At 38.1% G+C, this 13,232-nt stretch overlaps 1 protein-coding gene across 1 annotated transcript in view; it reads right to left on the minus strand.

Annotated features, from left to right (window-relative positions):
* Window positions 1-12,569, minus strand: part of LOC106870643 (cullin-4A) — a 53,004-nt gene extending 40,435 nt beyond the window's left edge. Inside the window, exon 1 of the mRNA XM_089365833.1 lies at window positions 10,104-12,569. Within this exon, the coding sequence (XP_089221959.1) occupies window positions 10,104-11,907 (1,804 nt within the window). The 5' untranslated portion in view covers window positions 11,908-12,569. The remainder of the gene's footprint in view (window positions 1-10,103) is intronic.
* Between the last annotated feature and the right edge of the window lie 663 nt (window positions 12,570-13,232).

The raw sequence follows: 13,232 nt of genomic DNA on the forward strand, positions 1-13,232 counted from the left end.
GGAATTCATTGATTTGACTAAAAATTCAAGGTCGTGCCCCAGCATGGCTGCTGTCTAATGAATCAAACAAGTAAAAGACAAACGACACACACATTGCTGTAGAAAATCTACCTCAACAAATTCTGTCTGACCCATGCAAGCATGGAAAAGTGAATGCTAAATGATGCTGTTGATACAAATTACCCTGGTTTTAGACTAGGTATACTGTAATCCTTGTATAATGGAGAAAGTCAACTCCAAAGACTGGCATCGGGAAAGGCATCCGACTGCTAAGCACACCCACAGGAAGGAAACAGTTATGAGTATAATAAGAAGGCAGTTATGGTGTCTCTCAAGCTAAGCCCTACTTTAGTACATAAAAGTGACTGTAAAATGTTTCATGATACACTTTTATAAAATACACATTACACAAATATAGAAATTTGATATTCCCTAAATGCAGAACTGACTTTTGAGACCTACAGTTTAAAGGATTAAATTGGATTTCACTTGAAATAAGACTTTCTTATATAACCTAAAAATAGAGTGATAGGAAGACATTCATGCTTTTCTTAACATGAGAAACCTAAGTTCAATGAAATAGCTTACTTGCCAATGATTAGTAAAAGTGAGACCTTGAATGAAGGCTTCAATTTATGAGGAACACAAGAAGCTGAGGTGTTCATGCCTTTCCAAAAGGTTGGGCAGTTATGGAGGTACTCAGATGTCTGCAATGGCATACTCTTTTACTTGTCTCAGTCATTTGACTGCGGCCATGCTGGAGCACCGCCTTTAGTTTTGAGCAAATCGACCCCAGGACTTATTCTTTGTAAGCCTAGTACTTATTCTATCAGTCTCTTTTGCCGAACCGCTAAGTTATGGGGACGGTAAACACACCAGCATCGGTTGCCAAGCGAAGTTGGGGGTGACAAACAGACACACAAACACATATATATATATATACATATACAGGACGGGCTTCTTTCAGTTTCCGTCTACCAAATCCACTCACAAGGCTTTGGTCAGCCCGAGGCTATAGTAAAAGACACTTGCCCAAGGTGCCACGCAGTGGGAGTGAACCCGGAACCATGTGGTTGATAAGCAAGCTACTTACCACACAGCTACTCCTGCACCTGTATAAGTAAATATAAAAGAGGGTACATTTTGAGTTGATGCTGAAAGGTACTGAGCAGTGGTACCAAAGATTATGGAGTGTGGGGTAGAGAGGATGATGTCAGAACCAAACTTAAAGGAGATGTAGCAGACTCATCTAACATCTCAACGTTTAAAACAAAAGGTTTTTTTTCTTCTTTCTTTTAAAAGTTACTTTCACTTTACATCTACCAAATCCACTCACATGATTTTGGTCAACCTGAGGCTGCTGAAGAAGATACTTGCTAAAGGTCCCCCATGCTGTGGCACTGAATCTGAAACCATGTGGTCGGGAAGTAAACTTCTCAACCATACAGCAACATCTGTGCCTATCAAAAAGATATTAAATGCAAGAACTCTGTCCTCCTCCTCATACTACATAAACTGATTCCAGTTTATGACCTTTTCAAAATGATCTTTGCCCACATGGACTACCACTAGTTTTATTTATTTTTTTCTCTTATTTTTGCAGAATCAGTACATTAAACAAAATGTCTTGAGGTGTTAATTACATTACGTTTATTCATGTTTCACATTCAAATTTTGTTTGGTTTGGATTGGCTTTGCTTGTCATCCTTTTAGAGTGAATAAGAATCAAGAAAGTAATGGAATTCATTTAATAGAGTATTCTCTCATCACAAATTTGTTTCATGATGCCAATGCCTGAAATCAACATCATCATTATTATTGTTGTTGCTGTTGTTTTCGTTGTTGAAAGGAATAAATGTAAAGTTTACTCGAGTGGAATTTGAACTAAAAACATATGAACACAAGGATGTACTAGCAAGTATTTAGCCTGGCACTATTATTTCCGCTAATTATTATTATTATTATTGAGATGACAAGCTGGCAGAATTGTTAGCATATTTCATGGTATTTTGCCTGTCTTTATGTTCTGAGTTCAAATTTTGCTGAGGTTGACTTTGCCGTTCATCCTTTCAGGGTTGATGAAATAAGTACCAGTTAAGCACGGGGGGGGGGGGGGGGGGGGGCAATGTAATCAACTATCCCCTCCCCCAAATTTTCAGGCCTTGTGCATATAGTAGAAAGGATTATTATTATCATTACTAAGGAAACAGTGAGCTGGCAGAATCATTAGCATGCCAGGCAAAATGCTTAGCAGCATTTCATCTGTCTTTACGCTCTGAGTTCAAATGCTGCTGAGATTGACTTTATATTTTATCCTCTCAGGGTCAATAAAATAAGTACCAGTTGAGTATTGGAGTCGACGTAATCAACTTACCCACTCTCCTGGAATTGCTGGCTTTGTGCCAAAATTTGAAATCATTATCCTCATCATCATCATCATCATCATAGTTATCTGTAACTTGATACAATTAAGTGTTCCATGAGGAGTTGTTGTGCATCTCTATGCATTTGGAACAACTGTTGCAGGGCTCCAAACAACCTCAATGGTGAAATGTGTGTAGAAAATTTAATATAAACTTGTGTCTATCCTTATTTTCCCTACATTTGTGGTAATACTGCTCAGTGTAGTAGTTAATGAATAAGAATAGAGAAAGCAGAATGGATTATGAAAATCTATGTGGAGTGCTAAACATAACAGTTGCAGTAGTACATCTACATGTATGCATAATTTCTACCACTATTATCATCAAGGCATTAGCATGCCAAACAAAATGTTTAGTTGCATTTTGTGTGTCTTTACAATCTGAGTTCGAAGTCTGCTGAGGTCGGCTTTGTCTTACATCCTTTCAGGGCCGATGACATAAGTACCAGTTAAACACTGGGATAGATGTAATCAATAATCTTCCTCTCCAAAATTAGAAAGAAATTATTATTATTATTATTATTATTATTAAGGTGGTGAGCTGGCAGAATTGTTAGCACACCGGGCAAAATGCTTGGTGGGATTTCACCTATCTTTACCTTCAGAGTTCAAATTCTGCTGAGGTTGACTTTGCCTTTCATCCTTTCATGGTCGATAAATTAAGTACCAGTCAAGTATTGGGGGTCAATGTGATTGACTTTCCTCCTCTCCCAAAATTTCAGGCTTTGTACTTATAGTAGACTATTATTATTATTATCATTATTATTATAAAGTGGTAAATTAGCTGAATTGTTATTGTGTCAGACAAAATGCTTAGCATTTCTTCCGGTTCTTTACATTTCAAGTTCAAACTCCATTGAGGTTAACTTTGCCTTTCATTTTTACGGGGTCGATGAAATATGTACCGATTGAGAACTGGAGTCAATGTTATAGACTTAGCCTATTCCCCTCAAAACTTGCTGGCCTTGTGCCAAAACTTGAAACCATTTCTATTATTATGGTGGTGAGATGGCAAAATTTTTACCATACTGAACAAAATGCTGCAAAGCATTTCTTCTTACTCTTGACATTTTGAGTTCAAATACCACTGAAATCAGCTTAATCTTTCATCCTTTCAGGGTCAATAATATAAAGTACCAGTCAAGTACTCAATTGATGTAATCAACTATCCCTCTCCCACTCAAAATTGTTTGTACCAAATCAGAAAGAATTATTATTCTTATTATTATTATTAACAAAGCCACAGACAATCTAAATAAAATATCACCAACTACCTTCTAGCATATAGTTTTCTGCAGCACAGATCTTATGTTTCATCCTTCTGTAACAGGTGGCCCGAAAAGTACCAGTTACATACTATGAACAAGTCACATAAGTGTATGAAAAATGTTCTGAAGGCAAAAATAAATAAATAATAATAATAATAAAAGCATAGTGGACAGACAAATTCATTAGAACATCAGTACTCGTTTATGTTCTGAGTTCAAATCCTGCCGAAGTCAACTTTACTTTTCATCCCTGTGGGGGGGGGGGGGGAGGAGATAAAATAAAACACAAGCACTGGAGTCACTTTAATCAACTAACCCTTATCCCTTATTTCAAACCCTTTGCTTATTTTATTAGAAACAATTATTTCTGTTGATGGTGATCATATACTGAAGTCAATGCAGAGAAAAATTTGCAGATTGTATTACTGTATTATCTAACACCCCTGTACATATTTTTAACAATGCATATGTGTGTGTGTGTATATATATACACTGCCTTGAAAACAAAAAAGAATATAGAAAAATTTAGTAAAATAACTTTTTTTTTTTTTTAATATTATGCTCAGGTTTAGAACAATGTAAAGGGTTCATATGTAAAACTGGTTAATATGAACTCTCTAAAACTAGTCATGTATCTCAGAACCAGAAGCAGTCTCAAGAGGGTTATGAAAAGAAATTCTGCATTATGAGACCATATACAGGTATACCCCATGTTACGGCTACCTCAAGTTATGAGACTTTATGCTAACAGAAATTGTAAATTATGACCATTATTTCAGGATACGGCCTGTACTTTTGCTCTAATGGAGACTTGTATAGCTTTAAATCTTAAAAACTACACTTTCTTCTTAGTGCAATGGCCACTTGCATTTTAGTATATAGTTAATGAATTGAAAAACTATCATCACATTACAAACATAGATGTATATATAATGTACATAATGTATGTATGTGTGTGTGAGTGTATATATATATATATATATATGTGAATGGGTATGTGTGTGTATATGTGTTTCTGTCAACACAACCACCAACAATAATATATAGTATGAAATAGATAAGCAAATCCATTTCAAATAAAAACATGAGGTATCTTAGTGTATTTTGAAAGTTGAATGAGAGGTCTTTGATCTGTGAGGCCTAATTTGAGACTAAACAGCTACAACAATACAATTAGTAAGAACAATATACCACTACAACACCAACAATACCCACCATCACTAACATCTAAATCAATGCAACCCACATCATCCCCACCGACTTTAGACTCCACTGGCTACAAAAGATATTAAGCATGTATGAAAACATGAGTGTATGTATTTGTTTTAAGTCACCAGTGCAAGGTGCAAATTGCTTATAAAATCTAGTGACCCTTCAGTTAACTGTGATCGTATGGGACTTTCTCTTCCTGTCATTTATCCTTTCATCACATTTTCATTATTTCAGCAATAAAATAAAACGATTTTCATCATCATCATCGTTTAACGTCCGCTTTCCATGCTAGCATGGGTTGAACGATTTGACTGAGGACTGGTGGAACCAGAAGGCTACACCAGGCTCCAATCTGATTTGGCAATTTCTACAGCTGGATGCCCTTCCTAACGCCAACCACTCCAAGAGTGTAGTAGGTGCTTTTATGTGTCACCCGCACGAAGGCCAGTCAGGCGATACTGGCAACGGCCACGCTCAAACTGGTGTATTTTATGTGCCACCTGCACAAGAGCCAGTCCAGGGGCACTGGCAACGATCTCGCTCAAAAGTCCTTACACATGCTGCAGGCACAAGTGCCAGAAAGGCGACGCTGGGCACAGGTGCCATCCCGATTTCGCTTTCACTTGCCCCAATAAGTCTTCGCAAGCTGAGTTTCGTGTCCAATGAAGGAGACGACGTTGGCATGGGTGCCAGTCGTTGAATTAGTTCGATTTCGAATTTAGTTCAATTTCAACTCTCACAAATCAGATCTTTACAGGGAAATTTTTTTTTTACTGTAAAAGAGTTACACTGGATATTAAACATGATGTTTTAAAAAGACTTGATTTTGAAGTAAAACTAAGTTATGTTACCTAAATATTAAATCTTGCAACATCTACAGTGGGAACAATATATGACAATATGGAGAAAATTATGTCAAGTGCTCAAGAAGCTACTCCAGACCTTATTTTTCTACAGATCTAATATAATGCTTCAAATGCACTGACTTTTGATTGTATGTATCGAGGATCATAATTGACATAATGTGCAAATAAATACAATGGTAATTTAAAAAAAATAAAGTAAAAAGTTTACATGACAATTGGCAGAAAAAGGAAGGTAAAATTCTAATGAAAAACCCCTTTTTGGGTAGTAAAGGCTGGTTTGAAAGGTTTAAGAAGTGCATGAATTTGCACAACAAAAGTGACTTGTAAAACTACAAGCACTGATATAAAGGCTGTAACTAATTATCCTGAGCAGCTGAAGAAAAGGATTGCTGAAGGGGGCTGCATACCAGAGCAAGAATACTAGTTGATGGAAGCGCATGTCTGCTAGAACTTGTATTTCTCAAGAAGGAAAATCAACACCAGGACTAAAAACTTCCAAAAATCATCTGACACATTTTGGGGAAATGCCACCAGTGAGTGATATGAAATTAGAGCCCTTACACATTCATCACTCTGAAAATTGAAGGGCTTTTAAGGATTACACCAAGTCTAATCTACCTCCAATTTGACATTCAAATAAAAAAGCAGGGATGACTAAGAGCTTTCAAAGAGTACTTCACAAACGTTTCTCATCCTGCCATAGAAAGGAACGGTGCCAGACAATATTTCCAACAAAAAATTGCTTTTAGACAGTGCAACAAGTCACCCAGCAAATTTAGATGACCTTTCTGATAATGTGAGAGTAGAATATATCCCCAAGAATACTTCTTTGCTCCAGCCAATGGATCAAAGTGTGATAACCAACTTCAAGACATATGATATGAGAAGAACTTTCAAGCAACTTATGAAAGCAAATGACAAGGAGGATAAACATACAGTTAGAGAATTCTGAAAGAAATACAATATAATGGATGCTGTGGATAATAAAGCAGAGCCAAAGGATGAAGTGAAACCTCCAACTTTGAAGAATGCTTGGAAAAATTTAAGGCCAGGTTATATCCATACCATTACAAGTTCTCAAGCGGAAAGTCTACATCAAATTCAGAAAGAGACTGTGACACTTGCAAAAGGATGGAGATGATGTGACTGAGTTGCTAGTATCCCAGAAAGTTTATCTAATGAGGGGTTGATGCAGTTAGAAAGTGAACAAGTTGAGAATACAGACGAGACAATGGAAGTTCCACCAACACCACTTAAATTGGCTACAAAAATTATTGCTAAAAGGTTGGCACTTATAGAGGAAGGTCTGCAGGTTTTTGTTGATAATGATCCTAATTATGAACATAACATACAAATTAAAAGAGTTTATAATGAGCTCAGTTCTTATACGGAGAGATGATGCGTCACAAACAACAAAAACATCTTTGGATAAGCGAGTCACCCCTCAAGCTGATGTTCATGATAATGAACTATAAAGATAGTAAATATTGTCCCTCATCATCCTATTAACGCTCCTCACACAGTAGTCAACATCTATTGTGGTAAGAGCGTATCTAATGATATTGCGATTCTTATTAATTCCCTTATTCCTCTGGAAATGTTTTCGCTTTGATGTATCTATATTGTACCGTGTCTGCTTAGAAAGTTATTTTCAGGTATGAAGGTGATAGTGCTTTTTTGTTCTGTATTGTTTTCTTGAGCTTTTTTTTTTCTTTTGGTGGTGGTGGGGGGGGGGGGGGGTCCGTAAGAACGCAATATCACTTAATATGAAAATCAATAGAAAAATTAATTTCGCATTACGGCCAGACTTTCGGGAACGCATTACTTCCGTAAAGCGAGAGATTCCTGTTATCAGACATCACCGTCTGAGAAGATTAAATACTAGTTTGTGAACACAAGTTCACAAACTAGTATTTAATTGTTTTTTGGTTTTTTTTTAAAGCAGCTTGTGAATCGTACAACCATCAGTCGAAATAATGATAAAAGAGAAAATAACTAAACAAAAATAACATGTATATAATAAACAAAACAAAAGATAACATATATGAAGTTTCAGATTTACGGGGAAGTTAAAGTAGAACCGAGGGTCATGCTTTTTTCAAAGACTTCTATTGAGTAAATTCTACACATACACATACATACATAGGCTTGATGACACAAACAAGAAAGTAGAATTCAAATCATGAGCATATGTTTTTATTATTATTATTATTACTTGGCAGAAGTTAGAGTAACTCAAGGGCCGTCCAAAAATTTGTGCATCAGTACTTCGTCTGATAAGTGCCAATGCAGGAAACTATCGAGTCTCGAGTCACTCTATAACTTCTGCCGATTATTATTATTATAAGTCGATTACATCGACCGCAGAGTTCAGCTAGTACTTATTTTACCGTCCTCGGTAGAATTTGAACTCAGAACGTACCTGCCACCAAGCAAGTATGTCATTCTCACCAACTCGTTACCTAAAAAGGACGAAATAATAATAATAATAATAATAATATATATATATATATATATATATATAGAATTAAAGTCGAAGTTCGGAATTTTATTAGTTCTAAATGAATGGCGTGCTGTAATTATCTTGCGCAGACGAACACTAGCCTTTGTGTGAGTGTGTGTGTATATATGTAGATCTATTCACACACGTATTTGGTTTCATAAACACACGAGGCAGGCAGTAATATCGACTTATCACTAGATAAGTTTACTCACTTGAAGGGAGGAAAAAAGGCCCCGAACCATTAGCTATGTATAAGCATATCAGCGAATACGCGTAAATGTTTTGTGCAAATGACAATACACCCATTGAACACATGTAAGGCTGTGTGCGCTGCCATCTTTAAATACCCACAATGCATCACAATGACGGCCATCAAAAGTGAAGTACGAAATTATATTTTTATGTAGAGAATGTGAAGTGAGGCATTCATCCCTTTTCGCTTTAATATTATTAAAGTACCGCGAAATAAAAACAAGGATATTGGACGTAATGAAAGAACACTAAATAAAGTTGTATCAGACGTTGGGCGTTGAATCTTTAGCCACACCACAATAGAAAATGTGTGTGTGTACATATGCATATAAAGAAAAACAAATGTTTGGGAAAGATCATGTTGTTTTGCTACCCCTTCACCCAGCCCCAAACTGAACAGACTGATGATCAAAGACCTTGACAATCATGTCTTTCTCTTGGATATTACATATTTAGAACTACAATATCCAATGTGTTTATTCCCCAGTAGAAGTGCAATATTTGAGAGAGATCTAACAGCTATTTCTAGAAGGTCGAGAGGGAGAGAGAGAACGTAAAGGCTCTCCCGCGTTGACCTGTTTATATTTCGAGAAGTTAAAAAGAAAAAAGAAGCAAAATCATTTTTAGGCAAGTTTATCCATAGACACGCCAATAATTATATAAATATATGCTTTATAAGTGTATGTATATATCTATATAGTCATGACAAGAGACATATTCGAGGAAAGATAATATTCAAAAGTATTTTCTATGGAACATATAGAACACACATCTGCCAGATATACACACACTTGAAACATATGTGTGTGTATACACAGATATATAGTTACATGTATATGTATGTAACATACACGCAGATATATAGCTGCAAATATATGTACATATAATACGTAAAGAGTTGCATATATATATATATATGTATATAGAATACATACATATCTGAATATAATTATTAAAAAAAGGGAAGGGGTCGACAACTTCGTCTTTTCCTGTTTCCGGGATCGATTTAGTACAAGTGTACCAGTGATACATTCAGGTCGATGTAATCACCAATGCACTTGCCAATAAGTGTATAAAATATTATATAACAACCTTATTGATATTAGTTTGTTTTTGTCTTGTTTTTTTCCTTTGAATAGCAGTATTAGTAGAGCGTCGAACAAAATTAAAGATATCACTAGTTGTTTTTTTTATACTGGGAGTTCAAATACTGCCTGAATCGACTTCGTAATTCATTCTTTACCAGACTCGATAAAACTGATGAGTACCAGTTAAATAATTGGGATCGATTTCATCGAGTGCATTCTCCACCCTGGATTATATTAAATGCTCTCGAGTTTTTTGTTAAAAACCATTCTTATTATTAATAATAAATCTCTGAACTACATTCTTCTTATTATTTTGATTTCTCAGTCTAACAAAATAAAAAAAAAAGTATTCCTCTACTATGACTGGACTACCCGAAAACATGAGGGTGGGGGGTGGGGCAACAACCAAACAGACAAACACACATACATACATACACACAGACGGACGGACAGACAAACAAACAAACAGAAGAGAAGAGATTGGTCCCTCACCTTTGAAATTTTTGATGACCAATTTTTTGGCGGCGGCGGGTCTGTTGGCGGCGTTGAGGGGTGAAGCATGGTGTCTGCTGATACCATTGCTGGAGTTGGTCAGAGCGGAGAAGTTAGGTCTCCTCTCAGACTCGGTCATTGTTCTCACTCCTCTATCACCTTTTTCTCTCTCTACCACTTCGTCTACAGCCGCCGCTGCTGCTGCTGCTACTGGTGTTGCTGTTGATGCTGCTGCGTCTACTCCTCCTCCTCCTCCTCCTCCCTCACCTCTGTCTCTTTCTCCTTCTTCTCTCCTCTCTCCTTTTCTCTTACTTTCTTCTTCTTTTTCTTCTTGTTTATGATGATTGTGGTTGCGGTCGTCGTCGTCTTCCTTCTCTTCCTTACGTCCACCACTACCACCTCTGCTGCTGCCAGCGCCGCCGCTGTCACCACCACCACCACCACTGCTGCAGCTAGGACCTTCTATGTTTTGCCCACTTTTGTCCCTCGATGTCGACGGAGCAGTGAAAGTCTTAGTGGTATAGTTACTAGTAGTTGTGGTTGTTGTACTGGTTGAGGTACCTGTACAACTGGCAGAAGTGGTGGTAGGAGTGAGGGTGGAAGTGGTAGTAGCAGTGGTTATGGTATTGGTGGCGGTGGTGAGGTTAAGTTCCTGGTCGTCGCTTGCTTTGTTTTTGAAGGTTTGCGAATTCACTTTGCTCGTCACAACAGTCGGTCGGATGCCGTTAGTACTGTTAGTGGTGGTGGTAGAAGTGGTGGCGGCGGCGGTGCTGCTGCTGGGGCCACTGACCTCTTTGCTTTTGGCTGCTGTTGTTGTTGTTGTTGTTGTTGTCGACGACGACGCCACTGCCGACACACTTTCAACTTTAGTTGTTGTTGCTGATGCTGTTGTTGTAGCAATGACAGTTGAGATGGTGGTAGATGGTTCGACCGAGGAGCAAGAGCCGTCAGTCCCAGAGCTGGCACCTCCACCTTGACCACTTCCAGTATGTTCTGCTTCTTCACTTACTCCTGATGATGCAGCTGTTGTTGTTGTTCCTGCACCTTCTGCACCGTTATCTCCACTACTGGAGTGGTTGACACTCACAACACTACTATCACTGATGTTGGCGGTGTTAGTGTCGTTGTTAACACTGGCAGTATTATAGTCAGTAGCTACTATTGCTGGTGCTGGCAGCGGTACTGTGGCTGCTGTTGTTGTGGTTGTTGTCGTTGTTATTACAGTGTTGTTGTTGTTTTTGTTGTGTTGGCTTGTAATGTCCAGGTCAAATGCCAATCCCGCCGTGGGACTAATGGACACTTTGATTTTCTTATGATTCGACGGAGAAGACGGACGCTGGTAAGAGTCGGAAGTAGAGTCTACTAATGTTGATGATGATGATGATGGTGGTGGAGGAGTAGTAGTGGCGGTACTATTTAATGGTCTCGACCAACTGGAACAGCCACTGTCTGAACTTATTTCTGCCGCTGCTGTTGTAGTAGTCGACAATATTACTGATGCTGATGTTGTAGGTCCTGTCGCTGTATCACTGGTGCTGGTATTACTCAACGTACCACTACTACTACTAACGCCAGTACTGTTACTCTCAGATGATACTCCTCCGACTGTACTACTCACTGCAACTATTGAGCCACTTAAACGACGCTTGCGGTGGTTCGTATTGTCCTCGCTCGACCGGCTCTGGTGATTATTATTGTTACTATTATTATTATTATTGGTGGAGGTGGTGGTGCTGGTGGTGGTGTTATTGGTAGTTGTGTTGCTATCCTCAGAAGCGAACTTATTAACGCTTGAGAGAGGCATGCATTCCGATTTCTTCGGCCAAAAATGACCTGGGCCCTCCTTTGAATAAAAAATCTGGGGTCTTGCAGTCCCTTTCGCACTTTAGGGAATCCGACTACTGGATGGATGGCTGGCTTTCCCCGACGTCTTTTTTTTTTTTTTTTTTTTTCCTTCAACACGCTAAATGGCAAGAGATGGTGAAGTAGTAAAAAAATATTACCAACAATAATAATAATACTGGTGATTCTGGTATCGCTGCGACATTTGTTCCGTCGATAAAGCTTAGAGCGTTGCTGTGTTGGTTTCAATCTGTGCGATATATATACTGTATATTATATATTCGGGTGTGTGTAGGGAGTAAATTGAATACACGGTAGCTGTTTTATAAGTAATTTCTGTGACTTAACTGGCATGAGGTGCGCCTTTTCTTTAAACACCGACCCCTTTGCCTTATTTTGCTGTTTCTAGCAGTCCCTTTCTTCCGACTCACAGCTACACTTCCACTTACTGGATACGGATCTTTCACTCAAAGGAAAAAATACGATGTTTGCTAATTGTGAAAATCCTATATTTGTGTATGTAGTTTCTTTAAGGCGTTAACGCCAAAATAATAATGGATAGCCGTTTTGTAGCTTCAGCTTCAAGGTAGGAGAAATATGGCGGAAAATCTCGCGAAAATCACGTACAGCAAGGGGAACTAACCGACAAGTCTTGGAAATTGCTTGAAGCAGACGATACATGTGGAGGCACATGGGTGGGTAATTGTTGTAGGTTCTTTTCCACATATACATATAATTATATACATATAATTATATATAGATATAATATATACATATAATGTATAATTTGTGTAAATTCTTGAATCAATGGTCAAAGGAGGAAGAAGTCCAAAGAGGACTCAATAAGAGAATATTCTTTGCAATATACTCTTTACTCTTTTTTCTCTTTTACTTGTTTCAGTCATTTGACTGTGGCCATGCTGGAGCACCGCCTTTAGTCGAGCAATCGACCCTGGGATTTATTCTTTGTAAGCCTAGTACTTATTCTATCGGTCTCTTTTTGCCAAACCGCTAAGTTACGGGGACAAACACACCAGCATCGTTTGTCAAGCAGTGTGAGGGGGACAAACACAGACACACAAACATACTCACATACATATACATATATATATATACATATATACGACAGGCTTCTTTCAGTTTCTGTCTACCAAATCCACTCACAAGGCTTTGGTTGGCCCGAGGCTATAGTAGAAGACACTTGCCCAAGGTGCCACGCAGTGGGACTGAACCCGGAACCATGTGGTTGGTAAGCAAGCTACTTACCACACAGCCACTCCTGCGCCT

Source organism: Octopus bimaculoides, chromosome 18 (assembly GCF_046866305.1).
Source record: "Octopus bimaculoides isolate indiv1 chromosome 18, ASM4686630v1, whole genome shotgun sequence".
NCBI classification, from domain to species: domain Eukaryota; kingdom Metazoa; phylum Mollusca; class Cephalopoda; order Octopoda; family Octopodidae; genus Octopus; species Octopus bimaculoides.